The 18,919-nt window shown below is 43.9% G+C and overlaps 1 protein-coding gene across 1 annotated transcript in view; it reads left to right on the top strand.

The window, feature by feature from the left end:
- Positions 1 to 248: 248 nt before the first annotated feature.
- Positions 249 to 18,919, top strand: part of clmpb (CXADR like membrane protein b) — a 73,133-nt gene continuing 54,462 nt past the window's right edge. Inside the window, exon 1 of the mRNA XM_033631610.2 lies at positions 249 to 650. Within this exon, the coding sequence (XP_033487501.1) occupies positions 467 to 650 (184 nt within the window). The 5' untranslated portion in view covers positions 249 to 466. The remainder of the gene's footprint in view (positions 651 to 18,919) is intronic.

Below are 18,919 nucleotides of genomic sequence, written 5' to 3'. Positions count from 1 at the left end.
TGTTTGCTCATAGGAAGATCTCCATTAAAGGCAATATTAACTCCATTCATACCAAAGAAATCAGCTGGCTCGTGCCTGCAACACCTAACAGGAGCACCTCCTCTCTAAAGCCTTTTAGTGTTTGTTGCAGGATGCTCGGGCTGTGTAAGAGAACTTCAGACTCTAGAGGTCTCCATCCTTCAGCATCCCCTCATCATCCACCTATTCGCCCTCCTCCTCCTCTTCCTCCTCCTCCTCTCTGGCATTTTGTGCAGCGGAGGAGGAAAGGAGGAGAGACTGCTGAGGAGGAGACAGAGGGGACCCTGAGACAACACGTCCCACGCCAGAGCCAGACAGCCAGGGAACTTTGATTTGACGCCAAGTAGCCTGCGATGAAAATGACGATGAGGAGAAAGAGCCACGTTTCTTCTTCTCGGGAGGCTTAGATATGTCGGGCGTGTGCAACATATGATGTCCTTGGACTCATATGCTCAATGAAGATTTATTTATCTCTGATTTCGCTTCTGTGTTCGCTGATGGTGCCGCGTCGTTGTGCCCGCACTTAGGTCAGCCGAATGCATGTGAAGGCAGTCTGAGCGCATTGTTTCCAGCTCCGTGTCATATGGGATTTCCAGCCGTGATGTCTGCAATATTTCGCTCTTTGTTTCTGGGTAAGTCACTTCCCATTCCTTTCAAAGATAATTAATTAATTTAAAAAGCACAGAGCGTGGTTCGTCTGACAATCCACTGACGGTGTAGACATTGATGTCTGGCGTTATTCTATTTGCCATTTTTTATAATACATTTTTATTGTTTGACGCGTTTCTCACCAACACATCTGACAAAAGATTTTCAGCCTCGATTAACAATGATGTCAGAATATATTTATTTTCTATTTTATTTGCGTAAAGTCACCCTCGCACTTTATGATGCGCATATGTTTTTGCTATTTATAATTACGCGGATGGGAAAAATGGAAACGCCAAAGTCAACCTTCATTTCCAAACCTTAGGCTGCTCTGCTCAGGGGAGCTCTCACAAGGGGGAATATTAAAGGGGATAAAAGTTCACCTGATCCCTCCCTTTCAAGCTGCTATCCACATTTATTGACCCTTTAGGTGCATCTATTGACACCCATTCTTCAGAAACAGGCCTGCTGCAGATGGATAAAATGCTTTTTTTTTTTTGCATGAAATCCAAAATGAAGCACATCCAGCACCCACAAAGACCTCACAAAGGGAGATATTTTTAATATGCTCTTTCTTGCTGTTTGCCCTAATTTTAAGTGTCTTTAATACGATTTTAGGAATGAAAAATGTTCAAGTTTGTTTGGCTATATCATTTGTTTTTTAGTTTGAAACAGAACTTGAAAAGGTTAATCGAAAGTGCTTGTTTCCTATCATAAATGAAGCTTGCTTTGCTCGTCTTTGTCTGTTTAAGTTATCACCACTGTTGCTGAAACTACAGCTTTTATTACTACTATATCACAGTGATGTGTTCAGGGCCTGCAGGTTCAGACACACCAGGTTTAAAGCTTGATGAGGGATTGTTCAATTCCACTGCGACTCCACTGACTGGAAGTTAGTGTAGCTCTGTGAGACAGTGTGTAAAAATGACTTCCAGTAAGAGGTTTCACGCTCCTTACTGCTGTCTCATCACCTGCAGTAAAATTCCCCCAACAGAGGATAAAGCAGCGTTTCCCAAAAGTCTGAAGTAACAGTGGCTAGGAATGCTTGGTATGAGAAAGTTTGGAGACCTGTGAGTTAAAGTGAGAGTGGTTGAGAGTGGCCATATGAGAGATAATGCACCTAAGAGCTGGCAGCTCGTCTGCTTTGGTTTGAGTCCAAAAGTCGTGCTCTGGTCTGCGTGATGCTTGCTGTTCGTGTTGTTGCAGTCTGGAGAGAAATCAAAAGACCTCGTTGTTTGTGTTTCATTTTTCATCCCATTAGTTTGAACATACAGCTCATGTTGTTTGCTTGCTGGATGTTGGTTGTGCTGTACTCTTGCAAATGCCTTAAGAGTTTGTTATCTCTGGCTACTATTATTCAGTTACTTACGTATTGCAGTGACCTCTCAGGAGAGCACCCTGCCCCTTGCCCAGTGCATTCTGGGAAAGTCTCCAGTCCCCCTGTTACCCTGAGTAAGATAAGCGGTAAAGAAAATGGAAGGATGGTGATGTTATCTAAACCTGCATACATGCCGACTCATTAAGGCTTACAGTGGTCGACCAGTGAATCCACTGTGTGTGCTCAGTGATGATGGCCACTGATGCTGCGCTTCAACTAAAGGAGCTGACTCGGCAGTGGACACTGCATACTGACACAGTTTGTGGTTTCAGTCATCAGCCTGCTTGTATTAGACGATGATGTGATTCGAGCCAGACATGTAGATTATCTAAACAGCAGTTCGATGATGATGATGACGACGATAAAAACACAACCAATTCTTAGCTGGCACAGCTGAGGCAGCAAGTTGAAAACATCACACATGAATTTATAACAGTAATTTATTCCCTAATAAAAATTATAATGGTGCACTTTTCTTAAAATAACCATCAGCCTGTGCCTAGAGTATTAAATGGCTTGTTGTTGCCATGGTGAGGCATTTTCTCCTTCCCTCCTTGTCATGTCACCAGATATGACTATATAAAACAATTTGTGCAGCTGAAAACGATATTATTAGGGTGGATGTCCAGGACAGAACAGCATCCTGGGTCATGTGTCTCTCATGCGAGAACAGAATATCTGCCAGTCAGCCAAAAAGCATTTTTCCCTGACCAGGGAGATATGTAGCTTTCCAAGCTAGGCCGCTCTGCTGCGCCACACCGAAGGACATTTCCCTAAAGTTAGAGCCTGTATTAATTCAAGATTAACACCGAGGCCAAGTAAAGAGAGGAAGTGGCTGTTTTATTATAAAAGAATCAATAGTCATTAATAGGGGCTCATTTCCTTTTTATTTGGCTGTGGCCTCGCAAGTCCTGAGACATCCTTAATTCAATATCTGTTGGAGACGTAATATCCACTGTTCACATTACAGATAAGTAGCACAATTAATTGCCACAGAGTTCCATGGCTCCCTTCTGTGACTCGGCCGATCCAAAGTAAGAAACAGAACAAGGTCATATAGAGTAACTGGGTAACAGTGTGGTAGATTCAGCAGGTAAAGGAGACTGGTGATGGATTGCCTATCTGTCCTTGTGCCAGGATTAAATGATTCTGAATGAGGGAATTTGAAAATGACTGTCCAAGAAGTAATAACACAGTGTAAGTCATTTGACAGAAATGTAATTGGAAAGAATGAGCAGCTTTTATATGCGATCTGAACCTCTGCGCCCTCGCTCGGTGGAGTCTCATGTTCGTTTGATCATCAGTCTATAAGACAATGCACAATATAGCGGGGTCTTATTATCAGTGCGCGTGCCGATGCCTGTGTGTCCACATGCCTGTATACATATGTGCATAACAATGAGAAGATGGCAGTGCCTGTGCACGCCTGCTAGTGTTAGATGTAGATAAAGAGAGCAGTGGCTCCAAACAGAAATTCTGTCCCCATTCTATATTTAGCATGTCTGCCGGGGTAGGCAGAGGATCTCTGAAATGTGAAGATGACAGGAGCCTCCTGAGCCAGAGGTTATGAAGTGACATCTTGATGTGTTTGCGCCTGAATCACACACTCCCACACACACCCAGCCACAGACTTCTGACATTCCTACAAACCCAGAGACATTTCGATATTTGACGTCTAGTTACCATACATTAAGGCTTGGTTTTGATCTCCTTTTGACGCACATTATTCTCTGCGTTATCGAGTAGCATCCCCCATGTACATTCTCAGCTTTGAACGTGTTTGTTTTTTGAGAGCATGTGATGAATCTGGCAGATCTACTTTACGGGACTTGAACGTGCATGGTGTTTAAAGCATTTGTCAGTTAGGCGTGACTCCTTGCACTGCGAGTCAACCTTCATCTCACATTGTTGAAGCGCAGACATTTAAATGACTTTTATTGGCTGGTACAATTCATTTACAGTTTATCTGATGAATGTGATGCAGACATATCAACACTTTCAGCACGCACATACACAGAGACTGAGCAAAGGCACAATGCAGGAATCAGTATCCAGTAGATATTGTATTCACGCTGTAGGACGTACAGTACAGCACAAAGATGCAGCTGCTGAGGGAAGAATAGCAAATAGCTGGCAGTGCGTCGCTCCTGATAGTTAAATGACTTGCCTTCCACCTACAATGTCAGCGATTTGACATGCAGAACAAAGTGTAAACAGATTTCCGTCAAGAGGGGATTTTATTACTCAAAGCAAAAGTGGCAAATCTGAATAGCTCAGCAAGGACAGAGCACTCCAGAATACAAAACCTCTACCAAGGGTGATTGAAGAGGCCTACAGATGAGTACAGAGGTCCAGCCGTCCTCAAAACAATTGACCCATATCATTAACAAACACTGATTTGCCTTCCAAGCACTTTCCCCCTGATGTGTATGGCCTTTGAATGACAGCATGCTTACCTGAATAACAAACCATCCTTTTTTTCTACCTAAGGGATTCTTCATGTTTCATTGATTTTAGGGCTTTTAGTCTGTTCTGTTGAAGCAAGCTGGATGCCATGCTTCGAACAAGAGTGTTTGTAGGTGAAAGTGTACCTGCTTTGTACTGTAAGTGCTTTTATTCCTACTACTCCAGGTCTAGGCAGGTTGGTTTTTATAGCAGCCAAAGACATCCAAGGTAGAAAAAATAAAGGTCACGCTGGTGGAATGAACGTAGTCTTCCTTGAATTCATCTGCTGTTTCTGCAATATTTCTTTGTGTGACAGTTTCTTTATCTTTCTCCTGGCGTGTTTCTGCCACACCCATCATCTCCAAGCTGTCCAAGCACGGGTCTTTTGGCACTTGCATCTTGTAAAACACAAGACACATGCCTAGACAGAGCTGGGTTTGTGTAGTGTTTCTGACCTATAAACCCTCCCCCTTTTCATCCTTCACTGGGAAAATTACTGCCAGATTATTTTGGAACGTATGAACAGGAACTGCCTATTTCACTTTACTGCTAATCTTTGACAGATGTTCGGGAGAGGCTCACATTCACATTAACTGGAGCCACATGCACAGTGCGCACATGCCATTACACTACACTTGTATTCTGCTGTGCACAGACAATAAAAGAAAGACATTTTGTTCAGATAATCTAACACATACATTTGACAGCTACGTGCTGTTTGATACAATAGATGAAGATCATGAGATCATTTTATTGATCGGTGTTCAGAACATAAAGTTTAGTCACGAAGATTACATAAACACAAGACAGAAAAAAAATCTGTAAAGTTTGTTATGTTGGGAAAAATGCTTACAGTATTAACTTCTCACTGAGAGTTAGATAAGAAGATTGAAAGGCCTGCCACGCTCAGTGTAATGAGTTTTTTGTACAACAAACAAGATGAAACGTGTTAATTAGCAAACTTATATATATATATATATATATATATATATATATATATATATATATATATATATATATATATATATATGTAACCTTTTCATAGAGCTAGGCTAGCTTTTCCACTAAGCTAAGCTAACCAACTGCTGGCTATAGCTTCCTATCAAAGGTATACTGTGGAGGATTTTCCGAAAAAACTTGTGGGTGGGTGTGGCTCAAAAGGTAGAGCCCACTAATTGCAAGATCAGTGTTTGACCCCTTGGTCCTCCAGTCCGCATGTGGAAGTATCCTTGAGCATGATACTGAACCCCGAATTGCTTCTGATGGCCGTTCCATTGGTGTGTGAATGTGTTAAAAACTGAGATGAGGGTGGCACCTTGTATGGTAGCCTCCATTTACAAAAAAGACTTTGCTCTCTGCCTTTATGTTCTTCTTATTTTGCTGTGTTTGGGACATTTCTGAGCTGAAACTTTTGGGCAGTGGTGTGTAGCCCCCAGCAAATAACAACGTGCAGTTGAGACTGGGACTTTATTAAAAGGAAGTGACCAGGTAGTAGCAGCACACATCACAGACACAATGCTGACAAACATAAATATAACGAGGCAAAACACCAAGCCAGCAAAGCTTGTTCCAAAACTAGAGTGAATCTGGGGTTGGCTTTTACTTTTACTTTTACTGGTGAGCACTGAAGGAGAGGATGAGGATGAAGAGCGATGTGGCGTTGGTCTGTTTTCTGTTAGACAGGTAGGTGCCTGAGATTAGCTTCGTTAGCTTGCTGAAGTATCGGCTTTTCCATTGCAACAAATGTAATGTTCCTACGACAGGAGAATGGTATCGACCTTCTCATCTAACTCTTGGCAAGAAATGGAGTAAGCAAATGTCCCAAAAAGTCAAACTAAGTTTTGCAAGAATCAGGATATGGATTGGACAATGTGTTGATGACAGGTATTTGTTAATTAATCAAATCAAATATTTGTTATAGCACCCTTTCTAATTCAACATTTGGTAAATGTATGTAAAGTGAAAAATTCTGAATGATTAGCACAAAAAAAGTTGGCATGGTGACGTCAAAAGACTCTGATCTGGTGTTAGATGGCAACTACAAGACAGCAATGTCAACGGCAGTCACCCTACAAAATGACCCTTCACCCCTTGAATCACTGACCCCACTGCCTTGGGATCTCTCAATAACTGCCCTAAGCCGTTAACTATGTCATTAACATGTATATATATTTCATATGACCATATGATGCCTAAACATGGAGCCCCAATCCATGTTAAGTAAAATAAATGATGCAGAAAAGCAGAAACATGCAAAAAGACATCAGCTGCTCCAAACTTAAATAAACAGCCCTTTAAAACGTCTGTTAGTTGTGACACTGAATGTTGCATTGGCCCCTCGTCCCCTGTAATCTCAACAACCGTGGCCATTTCCTCCAAAGGGAGGATTTCTGCCTTATTTGCAATAGTGAATAACCATGAAAGTCAATGGAGCAAGTGCAATTACAGCTTTCTATTTTCTTAGAAAATGTGAATTGGTTTGCAGCTTGTGCGCATAAATATTTGAATCAAGGTCTATGATTGTTTTATGTAAGCAGCGAGGAGATCAAAGAGTGAACAAAACGGCAAGATAAACGCTGATGCTGTCGGCGAGGTGGAGCATGGAATTGTCTCCCATTGATTCACCCCACTAAAGGTCTGTCCTGATATTAATTCTTCGCAGCTGTTGACATTGCTGGAAATAGGATTCCATCCATCACCGACCGAGTGCTCTCCATCTGCAAGAGCAAAGGTGATCAAAATTCCTACATCTTACAAAAATACCATTTAAAATGATTTGTTTATTAGTGGTGGGGGCTGAGATGCTATCATCTCAGAGCTCCCAGCCCTGTTGCGGTGCTTTCAAGAGCTTTCTGCCTTAGTGAAAACTGGCAGTGCGGAATAAAGCTGGCATGCTTGTCTTCTCTAAGCAGAACATGCTTTTGATCTATGTTCACTGTCTCTGAAACCAGGTATATCTCTGTTTTTTGTGCAGCTGTGCGATCCAACTGTGAAGGAAAATAAACAGCTCAAAAACCAAAATCCCCATTGCTGAGGTGTCTTTCACTTTCAAGCGGCTTAGCATAGCGCTTACATCAATGGCACAAAGGGAAGAAAAGGCAAACTCTTGATAAAACATTTACACCAAATGAGCAGCACAGAGGTGACATTGGTTGTGTTACAGCGGTCATGCCTGTGTGTCTCTTCAGAGATTTCCTCTGTCACCTGAAAGCCTGTTAACATGCTGACCAGTCCTGACCATTCTTCTTGCATGTCAAGTCAAGATGCTATGAAATCCTTCTCTTAACTCAGCAGGCGTCGACTGGACCATTTTTTTCTACTGCTGGACTAACGTTTGCTTGACATTTTCAGTGAGTAACATAGTGCCAATAATTGATCATTTCTTACTGGCCGCTCAGCACTTTAATTGGTCATGGGGTGCACCTGTCAGACCCCAACTTGTGCGGTGCCTCATCTCACGCTGTGATTATTGATTATCATGTCCAAATATCAACTTGGACATTCAAACAGCGTCATGCTGCTGAGATGAGAATCTGCAAGAGAATACAGCTCACAGCCACACTGCGACCACAGCGCGTCCTCCCCACACATCTCAAGGCAAAGGATTTTTTCACGCAGACAGAAAGAATTCTAAAACTGCATTTATTTTATTTATTCCACTTTGGTGCCGATGCACAAAACATCGACTTTTCTTCCACTCTACATGGCACTCAGCTGTAACTCAATAACTAGAATTGATTGCAGATGAATAAAAGCAACTTGTGCTGCACCAAATAATAGCAACCAAGGCGAGGTTTTTTTTTTCTTCCTTCCCTCTCCCGCTTTTCCAATTGGGAGCTAACTGAATGAACAGGAGCAAATGTTCCACATCGCTCTATTTAGACGCCTGCTGTTCCTTTCAATTTGAAGCAGTTTATTAGCCCAGCAAGCAGGACACTCCATTAGGTGTTTTGAACCCGCGTGCTCCGTTGTCTCACTCCATTTCCTCTTTTGCTTGCCAGTCTTCCCGAAAGCGTCAGTGGCTTTAATCAGCAGAGGCCCTCCTGCCCTTTAAACATTTATCTTCAGCCGCTTTTGGTCGTCACTGGGCAGCCTGGAAAGACTTAAAGATGGATGGTGTTTGGAAGGGAGGGAATTCGGTGGCCATTGATTAGAGTGGCGGAAGACAAAGCGGTTACCTGCACAAGACCTGAACACCATCTGGAGGAGCCCCTCCACTTTTAGTGCATGATAGCTGAAGTCAGGACTCAGCCATCTGTCCAATTTTGATATATACTGTGAGTGTGAGGAATAAAATGACTTTATTTTGGCTGCAGACAAAACAAATTGTACATGCAGTAACTTTAAATAGTGGACTGAATCTATTTATTGACTGTGTCAAAACTTTGGGAATGACCTTTAAAGCTGAGTAAAATATGCTGATTAATTCTTTACAGGGATGAAATCTTTAGTCACCAAAACCTTACCTCATGTTCTTGCCATTCAGTAGGAACTGTAAAGTGCAATAACTAAGGCCCAGTCTTGGGTTGCCAGTCCTGGTCTCTTGGAGTGGATGTTGTGTGATGGATGGTTTAATTATCCAACCACAATGCCAGCCACTTGGTCTTTCATAGCACAGCGAAAACAATGTAAACTGAATATCATTGATCAATTGCTAGATTGTCCACAAATTAAGTATGTAGTGTCGCTGATTGCAGTACAGCTCTCCGCTCAGAGCTTCATAATAAAGAGTGCCGAGCTCTTTATCATGGCCAAAGGTTGAGAAGTTTGTTCCCGTAGGAGATAACGTCACTTGTTCAGGAGCCCAGACTGTGGTCAGAGTACAGTTTATATTTGCAGTGCTGAAAAAGCTTCGTCCCCCCCCTCCCCCCTTTCCCGGAAAAGTGGTTCAGAGCAGATGGCACCACCACCTTTGTTTTTTCCGAGTCGTTAGACTTGACTTGTTGATGAAATGGAGCCTTTACGCTATACTGCCCATGCAGATGTGTAGCTGTATATTTTCTAATGTAGCCTCCGTCATATCGTGCCCAGCAGTACGAATGGTATAATCCACAGCCTGAGGTATCTGCAGTCACATGTTATATGTATATTCATGTTGTGTTTTTCCAAAAGTGGGCTTGTTTTCTCCATGAGCAGGGGGACGCCACTAGCTTAGCATGGACTTAAAGTGAAGGTGGAGTGCATTTGTGCTTGTTACTGCAACTAAACACTTACACACAAGCCCTCTCTGCAGCTGTAGGTTAGTGGTGCTCATGTGGTTGTGTAAACTCGCTACAGTAATGGAGTGCACCTCTGAGACTTGTGAAATGATGCCAACAACTTTCCAATCATAACTCGCAGCTCATTCAGAGAAGATAACGACATGTTTCCTCCATTTGTTTTCCACGTCTCCTGCATTTTCTGTTTAGTGCACACTTGTTTAGCCTGGCCCATCATGCAGCTTGTCAGACCCGACTTATAGATCACCACATCTCCAGTGGAGAGACAGGCAGAGGCTTAGGACTGCGTTCAAGATGCCTGTCATGGTTTGGCATTGTTGTCCAAACTGTCACACTTTGAATGAAATTGTCTTATTATGGTTTCTGGATGCGGATGGCGATGCTCTTCAGCGTGTGAACAGTGCAGTCGTGAGCGAGAGCCGGGCTGAGTTTTATGTCTCTCTCAAAATTATTAAACATGAGGCTTTTTTGGACCTCACATCTTCTCTCAGCAGCAGACATAATTTTTATTTTGTGTGTCTTTCTTCAAGAGGGAAATCAAGAGTGTTAGCATTTGGCTTGATTTGCTGTCTGGGGTCCAAAGACGCTGTAGAGGAGGAAATAGCAGAGTTTGCAAATTCAAGCTCTTAAAATAATTAAAGTTGGCATGATGACTGTGCTTTCTCGATGGGTCCAAGCTTAAAAGAAGACAACTTTGGGAGTTACCACAGAGCAACAGCAAACTGTGTTGTACTCCGATATTAGGAATAATGAAGGTCAGAATATGCAATGTGCAGATAAGATGAAATTACATGCACAATTCTGTCACTGCAGAGTGAAATGAAGCTTTTGGCCACTGACCCATCATTCTAGAAAACAAACATTTTTTCCATTTAGGAGAGGGAGATGCTGTTTACTCTATTAACCTTTCCTCTCGGTTGCACTCTTGACATTGAACAATGTGGAAGAGGCCGACTCCTCGCTGGCCCTTTTGCTAATGAGGCAATTAAGTCTATCCTGCCTCGGTTGAGCAAGGGGCAGAGAGAGCAAGGCAAGTCATCTGCTGTCTCAGCAAACACCAAGCGTCTTAGCCGTGCTGCAGTCAGAATACATAACAAGCCTTGCTCTATTGTAGTGGCCGCCCAGTCGATGTGGTCCTCCCCTGTCCGTGCGACCCTTGGCACGGCTGGGGATCACAGGCAGCATCAGGCCACATTTATCCATGTGCACTGAATCGTGGCAAATGGAAACGGAAGAATAACATTGAATTAAAATAATGTTTGTGCTCTACTTGTATGCTATTGTGAAACCATTGTGGGCAGCAACTGCGCAACATAGCCACAACTGCTTGCACATAATTTTGGATCACACACCGGCACATAGAGCACTCTTAAGGGATAAAGTATGCACTATTTCTTTTACTTCCTGCATATTTGCCTTTGTTAATGCTTCAGAATAACTACACATCAAACAAAGGAATAAAGGTATGATATCCTGAATCATATTTCAACAGTAAATGTGCGTCTATGCTACTTGTTTCATGTATTATTCTCCATGTGGCCTGTTGACTTGAGTATTTACCATGTTTCTTTTATGTTATGAGTTATTCATGCAGCTAAAAGAGCCTCTGCTGGTCGTCAGACAGAGAGGATGTTGGGCTACTGAAGGCCAATGTCAAGAGTGGTATACACAGTGGCTGGAGATTTACTGTGGAGTACAGTGGAGTGGAGTGAGGATGCAGCTCTGATCCTGGTCCCACTAGACCTGTGAGAAAAGCAAGGTTATGCCTCTCTTTTTCACCTGTATGCTCATAACTAGAACACCAGGATATGAATATGCAACCACGTGCGTGCACACATGATTGAGTGGCTGTCATTGTGTGTGTTCATGCCTGATTTTGTCATCATATTCCCTGTCTGACACATCTGAGGGATAGCACGAGCTTTCCAGGATATCATCGATTGGTGGGAAATGTTCTGATTTTCTGCATCCATTAAAAAAACACACAAACACACTTATTACCCAATTAAGTGGCAGCAATTAGCATGTTTCCTCCCACTTAGCCTAGTGACTGGCTGCTATGAGCAGCTGCCGAGTCCTACAAAAGGGCCCAGCATTAGGGCCTAAGTTAATGTGTTTAAGGGATGCACAATTCTAACGAGCGATAACGGAAGGCTTACGGCTGCTCAGAAGGGATTAGGGGACATAGTTGTCTGTCTTAAAGCTCAGGCTTAACCATCATACTCTTTTTTCCCTCCTCCATCTCTCCTCCCTGGTAATGAATCGCCAGTGTTTCCTGACACAAGGCATGAAAAAAGAACGTCTCACTCGGCAGGGAATGAAGACGGCTGCTCATTAGCTGTGGAAAGGTGTACCGAACCAGAAAGAGGAGATGTCCGGACAGATTTGCTTGAAATCAATGCCTGTCTTCTGATGCTTCCTCTACAGTATGTGGCTGCCACGATGTATCAGAGGAGATTCATAGGAGCTTATGTAAGCAGGTAAAGGTGTGTTTAAGCCACACAGACATAGTATGTATACAGCGTGCAGTGTAAAAGCAAAAATAACAAAGTGAGCACCATTGCCTCTTTTAGTATCATGTTTCAGATCGCTTGTGCAGGTTTCAGTATCCACTTTAACATATTTGCCTTCGCCATGTGACCAGATCAATACTGAGAGATTACCTCTGCTCGATGTGAGACAAAGATGCCTCTGAAGTGGCAGGATTGGAGAATGACAGAGCTGACGGTTTTCAGTTACAGGACACTAAAGATGCATAGTGGCAAGGGCGCCAGGAAAAGTGCACAGTTAGCAAAGGGCTGCACCGGAAACTGACCATGTGTGTTCGCTCCCGGCTACAGTTACCGACACTGGACACGACAGGTTGCATTCCTTAACTGCAAAATATACTGAATACAAAGCACGAACAGCACACACTTGCAGTCTGCTTTATCTCTGTCCGGTTCCATCTAGTTGAGACAGAGCTCCTATGAAGACATTGCACTGAGAAATGACTTGCTCACATAGACAATGGAATTATGCTCCTGTTGTATTCAAACTAATGTGTTCAAGTCACAGTTTATTACCTCCGGTTGCCACAAGCTCTGGACAGATGATATGACTAACGTTTGGTTTATACCGATGCTGTCCTTTAGCTCAAGCTAACGGCCCTCTTGTTAAGACAGATAGAGCTGGGCGCAGTTTTTCTGGAGCGGCGTCAGTAGTGTTGTCACTTGCCCCTGTGCTGCCCCTGCGAAGTGCATCGGGGAGACCTTTTCATTGACATGCAAGTTGGTGCAGTTTTGTCGTCTTGTAAATGTACCACACAGGTTTCTCTGGGGAAATCATAATGCAACGGCGCCAACACATTTTTGATTATTAATGAAAGTTATTGTGTTAAAGCACGGAGCTCTCCTTGCGACCTAGTTAGAGCACCGCCCCTTCTGACATCTCCTTCATTTCCCCCTGCTTCACTTTGTTATTGTCATCGTCTCAGCCAGACCAACTGCATATATAATCACCGTCTGCAGGTGATATTATGAAAGGGAGAGTGGTGGCAATAGGTGGGGGTGAGAACAGACATTCGACCTGCCCTGTCTGGTAGAAGGACATTTTAATGTATTAATGCACACATTATCAACGGAATACCACACACTGACCAGCAGAACACAGGCTTTGAAAGCCTTAGTTTACATATGAATTTTGTTTTACTTCACCAGTAGTACAGTTCAAGTAATCCCACTTACGGTTTATTTATCACAGCTGTCACAATCCACAGCATTATTTTTGACCGTAGAGCAGAAAAACTATTTTTTATTCTCACTTTTTGCAGACCCCAAATGTTCTCTGTATTGCCATTGTTTGCCTACACGGCATTGGAACGCAATAGAAGTATGAATGATGTTTCACTAGAGTGACCAGCGTGGTCATTAATCCTAATATTTAGACTGTAGCCGCCATCCACTCCCGGCCGTGGCTTGACTACAAGTAATCATAGCCATACACCGCTGTGTATTGTGCTGCAGAAAAAACACTACAAGCGCAGAAGCTTAGTCCATCAATCTAAGAGGCCAGACATTTTCTCTCCAACCCCATGTTGGAGGATTTTACATGCCACCCTCCCCCCCTATCCTGAGGGAATATGTTTATGAGCCCTTTCTCTTACTGTCCTGTATCTCCCCAATACCGTCTCCATCTTTCGAGACAAGGGGTCTGAGCGGATGGAGCGCGCACAGCTTTCTGCTGCAGGGTCTTGATGGATTGCCACTTGGCTATTCCCCCCTTTGCTCACCAGAGGCCGGACATATTTCTCCTTCACTGGCCGCGTAGACTTGCATCTGCATGAGGACAGTCGGGGATTCTGCTTTCCGTGAGCTCAGCAGGGCTGAGTAGGAGTATTTGATTAGGTGTAATGGAATTACAGTAATCTGATTCCAAAAAGATGACATCTGTAATCTGTTGCAGTTACTGTAAATATGCAGTAATCAGATCACAGATGCTTATGATGCTTCAGAGTTATTGCATTGCTCAGTACAACCATCTAAATTGTGGAACTTCTTCACATCTTGCAGAATTGTAGAATAAAAATGAATCCTATTTAACTGAATGCTTTTACAGGGGTGTGACATAAATTAACTATTCCAGCAGCATTACTGGTTACAATTTTCTGCAGGTAATCAGCACTTTAAGTAATTGCCTCTGCGTGTAATCCCCCTAACCCTCATAACTGGTGTTGCAGTGAATGGTATACTTGGGATGAGTGGGGGGATGGATGGATATGTTGAGGTGGAGTATTAGCAACAGGATGACCCCAGGGCCTTATTGGAGGCTACTGCTCGGTCATAGAAGGAATAAACGCTGCAGGGTGCTCTGCATGGCAGCGCGCTGCTGCTTTTGGGTCAGAGAAATGAGGGGAGATAGAGAGTGTGTGTGAGAGAGAGAGAGACAGAGAGAGTGAGAGAGAGAGAGAGAGAGAGAGAGAGAGGATCTGTCATTGATCCTGTGGCATTAGCCTGGGCTGCAGTCATAATGAAGCCAGTGCTGTGAGCTATATTTGTGCGTGTAAGTGCGTGTGCGCACACGTGTTTGTGTGTGTGTGTGTGTGTGTGTGTGTGTGTATAACTGACAACTCCTGTAAATATCTGCATCTGGAGTGTTTATATCCAGGTGATTAATTAAAACCCATGTGGACACAAATAAATCACTCAGAGTTTGTGTGCGCATACACGTATTTGTGTTGGTGTGTTTCCCCAGATGGCCTTGTGTGAGCATATTTGTGGTGTGTGCATGTACATGTTTGTGCAAGTGTGTGTTTGTGTGTGAGTGCATGCCGTATTTGTGTATCCCCAGATACCTTTGTGTGAACATATTGCAAGGTATGCATTGTCATCGTGTGAGTATACTATGTGCACATATTTCCCTGACTTTGACTGCCTGTTTGTGTGTGTGTGTGTTTGTGTGTGTATACACAGTGATGAAGCAGGAGCGGCTGCTTGGCGACTCATCCATCATTTTCCCCCCTGGCCCGCGGTGCCCTCAGAGGAGCGCTGCGCTGTCACGGTGACATTGGGCTCATTTTGGACTAGAAAAATGGTGCATCCGCCCCCAGCGTCACCAACCGCTCCCCACCCCCCTCCAGCCAACCAGCCAGCTTAGACGCCGCAGTAACAATCCCTCTAACAGTCTCAGACTCCTTCCCCCCACCGTCAGCTTTACATGCTGTATCCACAGGGACAGATTGCTAATCAGAACCAGCGCTCTACTGAAGGGCCCTCGTTTGTCCAGACTCGTTTAGCGAATCCGCTTCAGGTGGGTTGTCACCTTCTCTGACCCCTCCCTACCTCCACCACTGCTATCCCTCTACCCCCACCCCTGCTGGATAACCTTGGAAAGGGTGGAGGAGGGGGAAACAGGTGGGACAAAATGGGAGTGATGAGACCACTTTTATGAGCGTCCCGCGTCTCTCCCTTGCTGGTAATGTACAGGGTGAGTCAGCATGAGCAACTGCAGCAAAGCGGCCCAGTCGATCTGTTTACTCTCGTCTCTGAAGAGACAATGCCAACGCCGCGCCGCCAAGCCACTGCTTCTCCTGCTTCGTGACTCAGTGTGGTGTATGTGTGTGCACGAGTCCTCCAACTCTCTGCATGGATTTGCCCGTACAGGACAACACTAGCACACTAGACAAACTTTCAGACACTGCTGAGAGTGAGAGGTGTCATGGTCAAGAGGACATGCTGTATCATCCAGCGAGAGAGAGAGAGAGAGAGGGAAAAGTACGGCAGATAGTGAGGAAAATTGTATGCTTTTTCGCAGGTCCAGGTCACTGTGTGCTGCTGCAGTACAGCAGACCAAATGCAACACAGAGTGCCACTTTCTCTCTCATCAAGATGATGAAGCAGAATTCGGTGCCTGGAGCTGGACCTGATGGCTCCCAACCTTGTCTTCAACTATTTGGTTGGACTCGCCTTCTACTCAATTAAGTATCTTAGAGTCAGATAGCTGATGTTGAGAAAATCACTGGAGACACTTAGAATCAGGTGCAACTGAGTTTAATGTGTTCACAGGCAACAACACATACAACTCAATGAGTCAAGCTCCGGAACAAGACTGAAGTTTCACTCTCTGAGTGCTTTCTTTTATGCTGGTGAAGATTCTGTTGAATCTCAACCTTTTTTTCTTAATCCTGCCCACTTGAGCCCAAACACACTGGTGGCATATTTTTCCCTTTTGGGTGAGTCCAATCCTATTGGTGTATTCTTTTCATGCCACCTGGATGTGGGACACGTTGGTGTCCAAGTCCAAGGCCATGCAGATAGCTGAGTTGACGTCACAGCCCAGAGCAAGTGAAGGGTAAGGGAAACGCTTAGTATGCTATTTACAGAGATAGCACTGGCGATCTGAACCGGTCAGTGGCGAAAAAAAGCACTTTTAATGCGCAAACTTATACGGGACGCATTTGCCCCCATTACCGTTTTAGCTCGTTTCGCGGCTGCCGGCTGCATCCGCCTCCCTCAGTACTGAACCAATTTTAAAACGAGTTGTACCTATGAATCATACACACACATACACATGGGGAAATAGGGCCCAGGTTGAAAAATACCGAAGTTATCCTTTAACACTGAGTGCACAATGAACTCAAAAACACTGATAGCTCTAGGCACTCCTTACTCTAGTTCCACATGTCTTCATGCAGTATATGACAAAGTGTGTTTGTGAGTACAATACATGATTACATATAATAATGCGTAAACAGGGGTATTAACTTCAACAGACATCTCAAACTTAATCACCTTATGCCAGTGTATATCTACTGATTTATTATTTCAATCACTTCTTTGTAGTTGAAGCTCATCCTTACACTACAAAGACTTCTAAAGGCCGTGTGTGGTGCATGCATGTCTGAATCTGCCTGTATGTTGTGAATGTGGCTAAAACGGTGCATGGTTTGTATTAGAGGTAGGCACTTCTCTTAGCACCTGATACTCACACATGGCTGCTATAAACAAGCATATTAAACAATCACATTAGCTCATACACACACACACACACACAGAGTGGGTGCTGTTTGACACATACACAGAAAAAGACACAGACACTGATAAGCACACAAACGCATGCAGACATAGCTCAACCACCAGCTCCTATTATGTAACTGCAGTCAACACATTTTAATGTCATTCCTCCCAAAACGGCACCTTGTTGTTGGAGGAGGAGGAGGAGGAGGCAGGGAGGGGGAGCAGAGGCATAGAGATGAAAATGAAGTGAGAGACACATAAAGGCAAAGAACAGTGGGAGACAAGGAGACACAGAAAGAGGAATATGAGGGGGAAAAGAGGAGTTAAGGGATTTCAGTGTGTTTGCCCCCCTCCCGTCTTCCCCCCGTGTCTGCAGCTAAAACTGTTGCTAATCAGTCCTGCCACTTCACACACACAGACAGAGAAAAACACACATACGCTGTATACACACAAATCTACTGATACATCAGCTCAGGCACACACACACACACAGAGCTTTTCCTCAGTAAGCCTCCTTTCATAGATAACCTCTCCAGCTGACAATAGCAACAATAGCATAAATCCTGATCCCGACAACAACAACAGCGATGGACAGCCACGTCCTTCACTGAACCCACGTCAGCACATTCTCCCTTCTCTGTCTCTTCTCCGAATCTGTCCTTCTTTTAGATTTTAAAAAGGGATCCTGTTAGGACATGCCGGGTTGGCGACCGATTGATCAGCCTGTTCTGTCGCTGGAGATCAATTGCCATCCATCCTCTTCTATTGGAGATCTTGTTTCCTCCATTTGCCTGTAGCAGCGTGCCTGACGACCTCATATTCCCACCTGACCTCACCTTTCCCATAAGTCAGACGGAAGGTCAAAGCCTGTTATTAATTTGCATGACCTTGTTGACTTTTAATGTCCTATTGAGCGGCTGCGCAGTGGCGTATCTGTATTGTCTTTCATACAGCCCTGAGAATGATTTCCGTCCTGTGGAGGGGATCAATAATGTAGCATGGGCCGTAAGAAATATTACGCCATGGCCCTTGGCAATAATGACAGGAAACATGGAGAATATATGCAAGCCAGCCTGGAATCAATAGCACTGATGTAAAAGTAAACTCTTCCCTTCCTGTTTCAGTGATGGTTTGTGGTTTGTTTATACATTTCCATATGCTAGCGGCAGATTTGTATCTGCGCGTGCGACACCGAAAGCATTCTACTGTGCAGGGTTATAAATACCACTTTTCTTTTTGAATATCACAGCCAAGCGTTATGATGCATTGCTCCATGGACTCTTATCACAGCCTCTCACCATGAAGGAATGGTGAATAGCACATTTCAATCATTCTGTCACGGGAGAACTATAATCTTTTTCTTCTGCATGGCATATGTCCTTCCACTTCTAACTAATCCTTATTATGCCTCAGAAGCGAAGGTCATTGTCAAAGCCGAGGGGTGATTAAGTTAATCCACTTGTTTTCTGAATCCGATTTACCTCATTTTCCAAACTGGGGAACAATGTTCTGGCACAAAGACATCAAGATGATAGTGCGGCACGCATTAAGAAGGAGGGCCCCTAAAGTGGAGAGGCTTCTATTATCTATCTACATCATCTGCATCCCATTCTGCTTCCCAGATCTTTCAGCGGATTTCTACTGACTGCATTCAAAGCTATCTCTGCCGTATGGAGAGCCAGAGTGAAAGTGAGAGGAGAGCACACAAGTTAAAAGCG

The sequence above is a fragment of the Epinephelus lanceolatus genome, chromosome 4, assembly GCF_041903045.1.
Source record: "Epinephelus lanceolatus isolate andai-2023 chromosome 4, ASM4190304v1, whole genome shotgun sequence".
Lineage (NCBI taxonomy): Eukaryota > Metazoa > Chordata > Actinopteri > Perciformes > Serranidae > Epinephelus > Epinephelus lanceolatus.
Note: the sequence above shows the minus strand (reverse complement) of the source record. Positions and strands in the feature narration are given on the sequence as shown.